The sequence below is a fragment of the Spea bombifrons genome, chromosome 1 (genome assembly GCF_027358695.1).
Source record: "Spea bombifrons isolate aSpeBom1 chromosome 1, aSpeBom1.2.pri, whole genome shotgun sequence".
NCBI classification, from domain to species: Eukaryota; Metazoa; Chordata; class Amphibia; order Anura; family Pelobatidae; genus Spea; species Spea bombifrons.
In genome coordinates this window covers 116,862,609-116,877,317 of record NC_071087.1, presented here as the reverse complement: position 1 = coordinate 116,877,317, position 14,709 = coordinate 116,862,609, and the positions used below count along the sequence as shown (strand labels likewise).

Sequence of the window (14,709 nt, the reverse complement as noted above, 5' to 3'; positions counted from 1 at the left end):
CCGTGTGCCCCGCAAGTGGGCTTATCTGCCGTGTGCCCCGCAAGTGGGCTTATCTGCCGTGTGCCCCGCAAGTGGGCTTATCTGCCGTGTGCCCCGCAAGTGGGCTTATCTGCCGTGTGCCCCGCAAGTGGGCTTATCTGCCGTGTGCCCCGCAAGTGGGCTTATCTGCCGTGTGCCCCGCAAGTGGGCTTATCTGCCGTGTGCCCCGCAAGTGGGCTTATCTGCCGTGTGCCCCGCAAGTGGGCTTATCTGCCGTGTGCCCCGCAAGTGGGCTTATCTGCCGTGTGCCCCGCAAGAGGGCTTATCTGCCGTGTGCCCCGCAAGAGGGCTTATCTGCCGTGTGCCCCGCAAGAGGGCTTATCTGCCGTGTGCCCCGCAAGAGGGCTTATCTGCCGTGTGCCCCGCAAGTGGGCTTCCTGCCAAGTAACTTCCATTGCGTATATATTGTTGTACCATCGCATTTAATACAACTCTTAATCCTGATCTGTTGTCTGTGGTTTATTCCTGCGCCTGTCTGTAACAACCCCCAGGCCATCATGCATCGTGGGGTACAGACAGAGCCCCTCGTATCCCCTGCACCTGGGCTCCTTATCAACCTGTGTTCTCAGCTCGTGACAGAATGTCAAGGCCAATACAAGGAGTTCGCGGGGATACCTGTAGTACTGGAATTGTTGGCAGAATGTGTACTCCACCTATGCAAGTCAGTAAGGACTGTGGTAGAAGCTGAGTGCGTGGACACAAAAACCAAGACCCAGACACCAAGAAAGAAGGCTGCTAAGAGCTTTAAGCGAGAGCCGCTCACCAAAAAAGAAAAACGGAGAAGACAAGAGGACGACTTATGTTTTTACTGCGGAGAGACTGGCCACAGGATATCGTATTGTCCGCACAAACCAGTCAAACCGTCCGCAACCCACCTGGAGAAACCCCATGCCCCGGAACCTGCATATGACGCCAGCAACGTCACAAAGCAGGAGCATACCCTGTCGCATCCACAGACAGGTGATGCAGGGGTTAACCAGTCCTCAGCACCTAGGACTCCTACGCCCTCCATTGGGATGTCAGATGACCTCCAGACCTTGTCGGACGCCCCCGAGTGGTCTGATATGGACAGTGCGTCATCTGAGACAGATGAAACAGACACATCCATGGATATCAACCCCCCAGCTGTTTGTGCGGTAAGGAACACCACTCCTACCACTCACAGGAGTAGGAATAGGACACTCCAAACCGCACGACACTCCCTAGGGGCTCCTGGCAACGTCCTTGCATCAGATGGAAAGATCGTACACAGAACAGAACTGATACAGTACGAACAACGTCTCCGTGACCAAAGGTCCAGTAAATGTTCCTCCTTTCCACCTGCAACCCAGCCCTGTTTTGATGCTATTCAACGCCGATCAAAGGAGATCCGTGCACAGGGTGATTGCCTAACCCCTGGTGAATTCAGGAGTAGAGAAAGGACAAGACAAGCACTTACCGGGACCATCACATCTGTGTATCCAGTAGCTGAGGCCTATCCAGCCCAACTCAGCACAACAGAACCTCTGCCATCAGATCGTGTAGTGACTTCCAACGGCAATGTAATATGTCGTGTAGATCTGGAAGCGTATGAGAAAGCACTACGTGCTAGAGAGGAGGAGGAAAAGAAGAAGAAGAAGTCTCACCGCAGACGGTGAGACCACCGTTCCATGGTTCCGTAAGCATCCGGAGGCTGCTCCTTGCGGTGGGGGTATGTCACGTTTCACCATGCGCTAGCTGGACTTATCCAAAACCTTGCCATTCATTTTCATGTTTCCAGCCACTAGTGGCCGCCCTTGCTACTCAGGCCAATTACCAGGTCCAGCTGCAGTTGCTTACCTAATCAAGTCAGCCTTTATAACCTGCCCAGCCCTGCAGTCTGGGCCTTGACATTGTAATGTTTGAGGACTACCTGTTTGGTTCCTGATTTGTTCCAGTACCTTGCCGTGCTCCAGTACCTTGCCGTGCTCCAGTACCTTGCCGTGCTCCAGTACCTTGCCGTGCTCCAGTACCTTGCCGTGCTCCAGTACCTTGCCGTGCTCCAGTACCTTGCCTTGCTCCAGTACCTTGCCTTGCTCCAGTACCTTGCCTTGCTCCAGTACCTTGCCTTGCTCCAGTACCTTGCCTTGCTCCAGTACCTTGCCTTGTTCCTGAGTTGCGGCCTGCGCCCCACTAAGTGGACTCCCAAGTAGAGTATCCTGCAAGTGGGCAACCTGCCGTGTGCCCTGCAAGTGGGCAACCTGCCGTGTGCCCTGGAAGAGGGCTTCTAGCCGTGCCGTGTGCCCTGGAAGAGGGCTTCTAGCCGTGTGCCCCGCAAGTGGGCTTCTAGCCGTGTGCCCCGCAAGTGGGCTTCCAGCCGTGTGCCCCGCAAGTGGGCTTCCAGCCGTGTGCCCCGCAAGTGGGCTTCCAGCCGTGTGCCCCGCAAGTGGGCTTATCTGCCGTGTGCCCCGCAAGTGGGCTTATCTGCCGTGTGCCCCGCAAGTGGGCTTATCTGCCGTGTGCCCCGCAAGTGGGCTTATCTGCCGTGTGCCCCGCAAGTGGGCTTATCTGCCGTGTGCCCCGCAAGTGGGCTTATCTGCCGTGTGCCCCGCAAGTGGGCTTATCTGCCGTGTGCCCCGCAAGTGGGCTTATCTGCCGTGTGCCCCGCAAGTGGGCTTATCTGCCGTGTGCCCCGCAAGAGGGCTTATCTGCCGTGTGCCCCGCAAGAGGGCTTATCTGCCGTGTGCCCCGCAAGAGGGCTTATCTGCCGTGTGCCCCGCAAGAGGGCTTATCTGCCGTGTGCCCCGCAAGTGGGCTTCCTGCCAAGTAACTTCCATTGCGTATATATTGTTGTACCATCGCATTTAATACAACTCTTAATCCTGATCTGTTGTCTGTGGTTTATTCCTGCGCCTGTCTGTAACAACCCCCAGGCCATCATGCATCGTGGGGTACAGACAGAGCCCCTCGTATCCCCTGCACCTGGGCTCCTTATCAACCTGTGTTCTCAGCTCGTGACAAATATAGTGATAAAATCATGATTTTTGTTTTCCTGTTTTCTCTTATTTCCTACATATATGTGAATCCAAGTAATATAGGTTAAACCAGTCTGCCCATTCTCCTCAACAAGGCCGCTCGCTGGATATCTTCTCTTTTTTGGACTATTCACTGTAATCGTAGAGATGGTTGTGCATGAAAATCCCAGTAGATCAGCAGTTTTGGAAATACTCAGACCAACTCGTCTGGCACCAACAACCATGTCATGTTCAAAGTCACTTAAATCCCCTTTCTTCCCCATTCTGATGCTCTGTTTGAACTTCAGCAAGTTGTCTTGACCACATGTACATGCCTAAATGCATTGCTGCCTGACTATCTATTTTTTAACAAGCAATTGAACAGGTGTACATTGTACATTTTTTTAAAAATGAGTCCTGTCATGTTATCAGGGATAAGGCATTTTTTCCCAACATGCTTGCCAGTAGAGCTCACAATAACATAGTTAGTAATAACCCATTAGTTTACTTATCTGTGCTAGGAATTCTACATACTCCTGAGCAGTACTCGCCAATGGACTAAGCTGTGAGATGTAGAATTAACTGATGTAAGTATCTACTGTAAATTTGCATGACAATATGGTTCCAATATCATGAAGCACATGCCAGAACCCAAGCCTTAGTTTTATTAATTTATTAAAGCATTTATGGGGGTCCAAACCTCTGGTGGGAGTCTCCTGCAGGGACAACTGAGCTGAACATTGATAAGTCAGTTACATCTTTTTAGAAACATAAGTGATTTGGTTAGCCAGCTTGACCCTCTACATTGTTAGAGTTGAATTGACATGTTTCAACGTGCCTGAATACAGAAAAAATAAATTACAGAGCATTTCTGCAGCCACCCGTACATCTCACTTATTGGTCTTTTGACTTGCATTATGTAAGCTACACTACTCTTATATGTGGTCTTCCCTTGAGATGCTGAAAGCATTTCTAGTTGGTCAAGTGCTGGCATCCACTGCTTTTTTTTTCTCCTTTTTTTTCTTTCTCTTTTTTACAGCCTCATTAATATTTAATGCTAGCCTGGTAATGATGGGTTGTAAACTCTGTAAGATGAGATGGTGCAGTAAATCAGTGCCACAATATTTTACACATCTAAAAGGGTAACTCTAGTCCATGGAAATGTCAGTAATGCCAGCAAGTCTGTGAAATTCCTTTATTAAGCATTAATTTTAATTAATGTGTTGATGCCAAGATGTAATTCTTCATAATGAAATGCAAGGAAAACATTATGAACTTAAATGAAACACAATGTCAACCACTTGTTAACGGTTGAGTATTAGAGCCAACCCTTTTATTAGGCACATTACAACCTATTACAAAAAAGATATACTGGAAATCTTAATGCTTGATGTTAACCTTCACAACAAAACAGGAGATGATTTCTCTAATTACAGTATGATAGTCTAATTTAATCCCATTTGTAAACACTTCCAAATCAATTTACAATCTGGAACATTAGATCAATAATGGAAACAAGACATTACATTTTAACACTGCGAAGTACCATAGGATAATTCTTATTTTGCTGATTCATAAATTCCATACTTATTCATTCCATACTTTAAAGATAGTCACAGGTTTTCCATTGGTTTATTTATTTTTTTACGTGGCGCATAGGTAGTAGGAGACAATAGACCATGTGTTTTTGTCTACCTCCCGTGCCCATGGAGGAGCGATATACAAACTAATAAAGCATCTGGAAGGTTGTTCTTAAAGTCTATGCATATGTACATCTTAAAGACTGGAATCTGCTATTAATTCTGTTAGTATGTTGTCATCTTGCTTCCTGACATTTTTAAGCATGGTTTATAAATTAAGCCATTTTGTATTGTGCTTTGCAATTTGTGTTTTCGGAAAACACGTTAAGATCGCTTGTCTATAGTCGTCAAATTTTCTTTCTTCTCATTTCAGAAAGCCTTAGAGAATGGAGTGAGGCTCATGGTGGATGCAGAACAAACCTATTTTCAACCTGCAATCAGCCGTCTGACGCTGGAGATGCAGCGTAAATTTAACAAGAAGTGCCCCATTATCTTCAACACCTACCAGTGCTACTTGAAGGTGACTCCTTTAAAATGTGTAACCTGGCATATATTTATTATATGAAAATCACAAAAATACTGGTTGCCACGTCATATTCCCAAATCCACTCTTCACCAATAAATACAGAAAACTATAAGGAATAACACCACTTACACAAGACAAGTGTGATCTATTCTGTCTGTCAGTCAGTTGAAACAATGGAGGAAACAGTGTATCAACTTTATAAAGAGCAAACATGTAGAAAAACACAAGTGTTACTGCACAAAGTTAAGATAAGCTAAGGATCTGAAAGGTTCAAACGGAGCATATTGACGTGTCCTTGGATCCGTATGTAGATAATTCAGGTTTCTTGAAATCCCTTTCCAAAATAATATGTAAAATTGGTGTCTATGTTGCAAAGATCGGACCATGCTATGCCAGCAAGAGTACTAGAGCCACAACAATACAGAAGATAACACACTGTAGCTGGAAACATGGCTACTACAATGTCCACCGAGGTATTGTGTGGGCTTTTAAAGCTTGATTGTAACGGTGCAATCACCCTTTACGCACTTTGGTATATATGTGGTTACCTGAAGCCTCTTTATCAAGTGTTTCAAACTTTCAAACAAGGCATTGCATGTTTAATGAGTCAATGATTTTTATATACCGACTTCAAAACAGCCTTATCAAAATGGTTGAAATTGATTAAATTACTTGTTCAGTTAAGGATATGCAAAAATCTTGCTCTGTTTGCAGTTCTGAAGGCCAAATAACCTCTGCTCTATATGCATGGGCAAAATGCCTGACTCAAGCCAAATGAACAATCCCTAAGCAATGCCCTGGAACACATTTTGATAAAATACTTTGTGTAACAAATATTTATGCGATTTAAAGGTTTCTAGAGCGGGGAAATGCAGCTGATATTGCCCGCACAGTTGTGATACCCTATCCTTCAAGTGCTATGTTTACTGGAGGCCATTTTACCAGAATCTGGTGTCTTCCGCATGGAGAAGACATTAGTGTGAATGTGTAAAACCCCATTTTTGGTGCTTGTTATTTAAACAGACGATAACCAAAAATTAAATTTGTTTTTATGTTCTCATTTTAGGGAGCATATGATAATGTGACTGCTGATGTTGAATTATCCCGGAGAGAGGGTTGGCACTTTGGTGCTAAACTAGTCAGAGGGGCATACATGCAGCAGGAAAGAAGCCGCGCAGCAGAAGTGGGCTATGAGGATCCAATCAATCCTACATATGAGAGAACCAATGAAATGTACCACAAGTATGTGTCAGACGGCAGTGCGGCTGTATATTTATTATGTTTTAGTGGCATCATTGGAGGCTGCTTGGGGTGAGATTATTTCCGAAAGCAAAAAAAAACAGGGAAAGGGTCTTTCTTAGGAAATAACTTTTTCAAGCAATGGCTTGTTAATGCATTGCTGTTAGTGGTGGTGGGGCCTTAATTTGTTATAGACATGCAATTGCCCTTAGTGGGAAATAGGGAAAAAACTCCTGATTGGAGCACAGCCCATACCTGCTAAGGTACTTATCAGAAACCATACTTATCAGAAATAGATTTGTAGCTATGTTCATTTTAACTCCTACAAAACCAGCTGATCTTTTGTCCTACTCTTGCATTAGGATTAGGAAAAGTTGTGCATTGGTAGGGTAATCACCTTGCAACAGTTTTTTATTTTGTTCTTAAAAATACATTATTTGTAGGTAAGGCTGCTTATGTCCCTTTTTAAAGAACCAGTTGTACGGTGTTTTTATTGTAAGCTGCACCGATGTCAGAGCAGTCATAATTATGAACCCTTTAAGGGATTTTAAAAACATTTAATTTTAATGCCATAACCCTTTGTATCACTTTATTAAACATATTCCTGTCCCTATTCAAAATGACTTAAGGCGTCATCAGACTCTAAATGTCAAGTATGTACTTTTGTTTTATACAGATTTAGCCAAAAACCTTGCCAGATAAAAAAAGGGAAAAAAAGAAAAACTAATCCTATTCCAACATGTACAGCTGCACACTGTTCGGTTAATCAACCAGCTGTACGCCAGTTAATTTCAATAGGGGAATGATGAGTGAATTACTCATTAGCATAATACAATATCCAGCTCCATTTATTTTGGGTGCTACACTCTATTTCATTAACTTGGCACTTTAACATTTTATGCGCAGTAAAATATTCTAAAATAAAGGGATGGTTAGAATGGCAAAGCTTTTCTTTTTATATATATATACTGAAATGTGCTAGAAGCAGCCATTCATTTCTAATTTCAGTGTCTCATTTCAGGAGTAAATCATTTTAATATACACAGTATATATCGGTGCAGATATCAGTGTATATGAGTATCTATGACATCTCCCAGCTAGATGTCTAGCAATAAGGCATGTCCTATGGCTTGGGGTATTAGCATGGTGAATGTTGGCCTTGTTGGTAAATCCCTAGGGCTGCAGATGTATGTATGTATGGTCACTACATCTATATGATGTGTGTTTTCTCTGTCCTCCTTTTATACTGCTTTTTTTCTCCTCATCGTATCCTTTCCCAGCCCTTCCCCCAATTCTTTCTTTCTGACCATGTTTTGAAGGCTATTTTAAAGTAGTTTTTTTCTTTTCACAAGATACACCATATGACCAAAAGTATGTAGACACCTGACCGTCACACTTTTATATAAGCTTGTAAAACATCCCATTACAAAACCATGGTGCAGTTATATGGAGTTAGGGCCCCTCATTTGCAGCTATAACAGCCTCCACAATTCTGGGAAGGCTTTCCTCAAGATCTTGGAGTATGTTTGTGGAGTATGTTTGTGTGAATTTGTGGCCATTGAGCCAAAAGAGCATTTGTGATTTGTGTTTGATGGAGTCAGGGCTCTGTGCATGCGACTCGGTTTCTCCACATCCAACTTGTCAAACTGTTTTAATGGACACGTTCATGTAAAACAGGAAAGGGCCTTTCCCCAAACAGAAAAGTTGGAGGCATACAATTTTCTAAAATGTTAATGCTACACCATATGAAGACATTACTCTTGACTAAGAGGCTCTGAAAAACCGCCCCAAGTTATTATTTCCCTCCACCATCAAGCTTTACAATAGACACTATGGATTCCCGTAGGTAGTGTTTACTGGCATCTGCAAAACTCAGACTTTATTATTAGATTTCCAGATAATGAAGCATCATTCCAGAGCACAGGTTTTTCACTGATCCAGAGTCCAATGGGGTGTGCTTTACACCACTCCAGATAACGCATAGTATTGCACACGGTGATCTTCGGATTGCATGCAGCTGCTCATCCGTGGAAACCCATTTCATGTGGCTACCGACGCATAGTGCTTGTGCTGATGTTGCTTCCGAAGAACATCTGGAACTATGTAGCGAGTGATGTGACAGAGGACAGGCTTTTTTTTTTCTTTTCTTCACACTTCAGCAGTCAGCAACACCTATCTGTGAGTGTGTGTGGTCAACCTCTTTATGGCTGAGCTTATGGTGGATCAGAGCAGATTAAGCAGGGCAGAAATTTCACAAAGTGACTTGTGACAAAGTGGCATCCTGTGTCAGTGCCATGTTTAAAGTCACTGAACTCATCAGTATGACCCATTCTTCTGCCAGTATTTGTCTACACCCACAGGGTATGGCTTGAAGACCTTAAACTCAATAATGAGGGATGTCCTCATGCTTTTAGTCTTATAGTGTCTAAGATAATATAGTCTACATCAGGGCTCAACAAATTCCGTCACCATGGACACTAGGTCACCATGGAGACTAGAAATTACTATCTAATGTGCTGGGCTCATGCTTGGCTACAGGGGGACACTAAGGTCAGTGCCATTCACTAATTTGAGTTCTTTATTAAATTGATTATCATTACTATATATTATGGAACATATTATGCTAGATATATATCTAATATTTTCTAGTAATTGAACATATGATAGTGAAACGTCAATGTAGAAGGGAGAGGGGAGATATGACCGAAACCTTAAATATATAAGAAAAAACTAACTCCTGCATTTTCTTAGCTGGGTCCTAGATCCAAAGCAAATTTGTCAACTCCTGGTCCACATGGAAAGAATGCTTTTTAAATTATTTTTATTGGGGGGAGACAATTTCCCACTTTAAATTTTGTTTTTGAAAGATCTTAATCCCTTTGACAGGACTTGTCATGTTGCATCCACTTCTGGAAGCAGAACGAGATGCAGTGGTATTGTCTCCAGGTGGCTCAAGCAGGTCGATGATAAATTTAACTAAGGGCAGAGGCCCCAGCGCACCCTCCATACTTACTGTTAAGCCAGCTAGATACCGATATAGTGTACGTGGGGCGATCGAGGAGATCAGGGATCTCCCTTGTAACCAGAACATGGAGCAGTGATTGAACCTCTTTTCGATGGCAGTGGGTAAGGTCTAGAATATGTCCCTCACCTTGGAGCAGCAGCAACTTTTCCCCAATAGAAATGACAGCTCTGTGATTTGGCTAGACTAAGTTTGACAAAATGGGTAGTAAAATATTCCACTCAAGTTCCAGTAGTAAAGGGGCCATTAAACATCAATTTTATAATGCTTCAAGGATCATTTAAGCAAATTAAGTTCCTTTCATTAGCTTTGCCCTTGATATCACATGTTTAGTTAGGAGAACCGAGCGTTTGCTTGGCTGTGCATATTCCCCACTATGACTGGGTTCGCTAAGGAGGGCGAGAGGAAAGACTTTCATTTTTAAAATTATGTGGGAATGATTTTATTTCTATATTTAATTCCCTTTTTTCGGGGAGGGAGGCTTGCTTCCTATTGTTCGCTCTACTGCCGGTCATGATCTCACTCCCACCCCAACCCCATATATATATGTCTGTTATGATTTAGAGAAATCCTGTCATTCTATTAGGCAAATTATGTTGAATTGGCAGCCTTTCAAATTGTGCAATATCCATATTATCCAATTACAGAATATATATCTCAATTGTCTGTTTTAATTACAGTACCCTTTAAAAGGATTGGACATGAAACACTAAGAAACACGTTCAGCACCATTCATCAGCCACATTTACCAATTTCACTAATTATTATTGTCAGTCTGTAGCACTCCTTTGCTGTTTTAACCCTCGTAACATGATAGAGGATGTGCTTTTCATTTTGTTTTAAGGTTCAGGACATATGTTTTACAGCTGGAATAAAATGGCTTATTGCGGTTTAGCAGCACAATGTTCCAGATTAGTTTCAGCATAGCTGTGTGCCTCTGATAACTGACGTTTCATACTGTGGGGCTGCCGTGCAGTTTTATCTCTAAGGTTCTCCTGCAGCTGTACTTGCAATATAACTTTGCAGATATGTTCTATCCACCCCCCCCCTTTTCTTTTCCTGATTAAGATGCACAGTAAACAAAAAGAAGAAAAAAAATTGTTCAATGTTATTTTGATACTGTAGTGAAACCTGCGAGACCCAATGCCTGTACTTTGTTTCTAAGGCCACAGTAAAGCAAACATTAAGAAACCGGAAACATTTTGCTTGGTCGTTTTTGTTTTGTTTTGTTTTTGTGCGGGTTTTTTTATATTTAAATGCGCAAGAAGCTAGTTACCATCATACAACAATTTTCAGGATCTTTTTTTTTGCTGTATAGTAGAAAACATTTGAAAGGTATTAGTGATGAATTTATCATTTATGATTCACTTTGGGTGCATATTCCTGTGTATATCTAAAATGTACATGAACAACAGTTAAGTAGTATTTGATCTATGACTGCTGTCCCTCAGGATCAGGAACATAGAAAAAGTTTACTTTGCCTCATAACTGTACATAAGAATAACCCAGGTCTTCAATAATAAAGCAGTTTAATGCATCCCTCATACTGTTATGCTCCATGTATGAACATGTAGGATGTCGTTTGCATCTTTTTGTGTATTTTGATTTACGTTTCTGTCCCGTAGATGCCTTGATTACGTCTTGGAAGAGATCCGGAATAACCGCAAAGCTAATGTAATGGTGGCCTCACACAATGAAGATACTGTGAAATTCACTCTCAAGAGGTATGTCTTACATTTTAAGTTGGAACATGACCAAACACAATGTTTTTGGGTTTTTGATAACCTTTGTGGAACCACAGAATTTCATAAGAAATTAATGGTCAATACAGGAACCTACCGCTGCCTTAGATCAACCTTAGCCTGAGTTGAAGGTCACTTGATTTTGAGTTGAGGAATATGTCGCCCAAAACATATATAGAGCGGGAAGAAAATGTGCAGGCTGCACAGTGCTGCTGCTTTGACAGATATTCATAGTTCAAACAATTCTCCTTTTAATGAAGTCATTTAAGTGAATATGTGCATAATTAGTAATTATATTGGAGGAAGAACAGTCATTTATTTTCTTTCAATACAGAACAGTAATTGAAACTCTGTAATTAAACTTTCATGATGACACTATGGTAAAATAGATTTGCAGGTTAATTTTTTAGTCACAGCTACAGTGACTTTCTCCTTTGTATTTTTGTTGGCATGACCTCTAGAACTACTTAATCTGTATAGTTCTTCTTTTTAAAGTCTTTTTTTTTTTAATAATGGCAAAACGTGCATTACTTGTGTTAGAAATCATTCCAGGTAAACTGAAAAATATATATGAAAAATACAGCATCTGTCTTTCCATGCTAATGCTTTCTTCATGCCCTGACAGTAACTGCTTTCTAACAGATTAGTCATCCAGTGCTGGGCAAATGTTACATCCACAATTCTTCTTAATGTGCTAGTTCTGATCCATCAGGTACATCCAAAGTACTTTAGAGTATCAGTCTTCCTTTACTTTATTACCTCATATACAGTGTGCTGCGGGTTTTATGACCTATTCCGGCTTTAAAGAATGTCTAATATGGCTGATTTAACTAACCGGCTGCACCAATTGTAATAAGGTCATACACGGCTTTCATTTCATCTATATGCCTGAATCTAAAAATGAAAATTCAATAACAGACTGTTGCAGAACCGACAAAGTATAGGTAAATTCGCAATTATTTTGATTTCTTCTTGATTTGTTAACTAAACTTTAAGGCATATGTATAAAGAGACATTTTGAAGCAAACATGTAAAGTGGAGCAACAGAAGAATTGGTGGTATTGGTGACCGTGGTACTTTTTCAGGATTCTTCTTTTTAAGAAGTTCATCTTTCTTCTTTTTATTTATTTTTATTATTTTGGGGGGGGTTTCTCCCCTTATGCTATTGTTTAGGAATCCATACCATGATGTAGAGGTGCATCGCAGCCTATAGTTTTTATCTTCATGCTGTGTATTGGTATTTCCACCCATTCGGAAGCTGACAGGGTTAAGGAAAGGAAGGTTGCTTTTGTGACTTGCATTTTAAGAAACACTATTTCCAGAAACCAATGTTTTTGTTTAGTAAAAAGATTTATAATTTTACAGCATTTATAGCTGAGAACCTATGTGTTGCTAACTGGCGAATGCCAAGAACTAGCTCCAAAAAATGTTATGTTTTGTCATGAATGTTACAATCCACATAAACTGAGTCAGATAGGCTTTTGCCCTAAAAAGTTTGCAAGGTAAATTGATACTCACCGGTAAACTTCTTGGTTAGTTTATGAATAAATTCTAACCATTCAAAGTCATGCACTGTACACATTTAGTGGCATAACTCAAAATGAAGAGTTTCATCAATTATGTAAAATGTATGACTAAAATACATCCGCCCACAGTCCCCCAGCATAAAACCTGTCATTTTTTAGGTTTAGAGGTTAGCTATAAAAGTGATTATGTACAAAACTATGCAAAGTAGTCTTGTTAGCTTTTACTGTTATGGTCAGAACAACTGGATTAATGCTATGGTGACAGTATTGATCTTACAATTTTCCTTTGATAAAACTGGATTTTTTTTTTTGTGAATATTCAAACAAATTAACCAATGGACACTTTTGACTAAATGTTCTGCTTGAGCAGCGTGCAGTTTAATTTTTGCGACTTTCATGGCAATTTCACTTTTTAAAAACATTTTGTGACTTAATTGAACCATTCAATTTATGCAGTGACGCTTACTGCTGCCCACTGCCCTTGAAATTAAATAGCTTTGTTCCTAGATCTTTTAATGAGCCAGCACAAAACTTTTTTTCAAGCTAGGAATTCCACTGCATTGGCTTTTTTGATTATCAAGGTTTTGTAATCGCATGCGAAATGTGCAAGGTTTAAGGATTTATGTTAAATTGTGGCTGCCGGTTCTTTTTAATTAATTTAGTTTGAGTTTGTTTATTCGTCTGTTTGCAGGATGAATGAGTTGGGCGTTTCTCCTGATGAGAAAAAGGTGTATTTTGGACAGCTGTTGGGAATGTGTGACCAGATTAGCTTCCCACTTGGTGAGTATTAAAGAGATAATGTGCTAAATACCACTCTATGGTACAGTAGCTTGCTGCAAAAGTTGTTTTGGCTGTCACCCATGTTTGGGTGACATCAGGGTTTCTGACCAGAAGGTGTAAATGTGCTGTCCTACAGTAAGTTGAATGTATAAACCTATATTGTTATACACATGGCAGGGCAGCACTTGCAAGGAATATGTAAAATGTTTGTGTGTCCTGGACAAAAATGGCTGACATTGCCATGAAGAAAACCTGAAATATGAAATTTAATTTCGGATATCTCTGCTATACATTGTGATGAGTCCTAAAAGAGGCAAATATCGCCCTGCTTAGTTGGCACCTTTTAATGACCTAGTTAACTTACCAATTTGGAAATCATTTACTGTTAACCCTGATAATAATATATTTTGTAATGGATAAAACCCATATATGTTCAATATATATTGTTGTGTATAGTTCATATGGTAGATAACATTAATATTCCAGAACACATATTGTGCTAAATGTTATGTATATCTTGTTCCAGGTCAGGCTGGTTATCCAGTTTATAAATATGTTCCCTATGGACCAGTGAATGAAGTTCTTCCTTACCTATCTCGAAGGGCACAGGAAAACCGTGGGATCATGAAAGGAGCTGGTCGCGAGAGGGAACTTTTATGGAAGGAGATTAAAAGGCGTGTGCTTGCTGGACATCTGTTCTATAGCCCTACGTTCTAGGGAAATCTATCAGAAAAAAATGGCTAATAGTCTTTGCTTAACAGACATGGAGAACCTATATTGGAACAGACCTCAAAGTCTATGCCGATAAAAACATAAATAGCTTAATAAGTTTTAAAGCATTTGACTACATACGTTATAAAAAGTTTAGATATCTTTCCGAAAAATCATTGTTAAACTGGATTAACTTAACTTTGCTTAAATTATTAACTAAATTTGGTGTGGTTGATAAGTCTTTAATAATTTTTATCCAGCAGCTGTCACTTAGAAAGTTTTCATTTAAGTATACAACGTACACCTGCTTTATTACTTTTTTAAATATAGTTGAGTATAAAAAAACATAGGCTTTTCTATGCGTCATAAATTTACTCACCCCACCAACCCAAAAATCGGGATAACCTTGCTTGAACATTGGTGAGTACGGTTTCCTGAATTCACTCTTTTGGCATGTTACATAGATGTTCCTTGCCAATAGACTAACCGTAACAACATGATGATTTAGCTTGTAAACAGTGCTTGGTGATTATGTGGCCCCCTTACACAGTGTTCTGTATGTGTCAAGTCAT

The 14,709-nt window shown here is 40.9% G+C and overlaps 1 protein-coding gene across 1 annotated transcript in view; it reads left to right on the top strand.

The window, feature by feature from the left end:
* PRODH (proline dehydrogenase 1) overlaps positions 1-14,268 on the top strand; it is a 49,456-nt gene extending 35,188 nt beyond the window's left edge. Inside the window, exons 10-14 of the mRNA XM_053469722.1 lie at positions 4,965-5,111; positions 6,184-6,359; positions 11,004-11,102; positions 13,338-13,426; positions 13,953-14,268. Coding sequence (XP_053325697.1) covers positions 4,965-5,111; positions 6,184-6,359; positions 11,004-11,102; positions 13,338-13,426; positions 13,953-14,143 — 702 coding nt within the window. The 3' untranslated portion in view covers positions 14,144-14,268. The remainder of the gene's footprint in view (positions 1-4,964; positions 5,112-6,183; positions 6,360-11,003; positions 11,103-13,337; positions 13,427-13,952) is intronic.
* Positions 14,269-14,709: the final 441 nt, after the last annotated feature.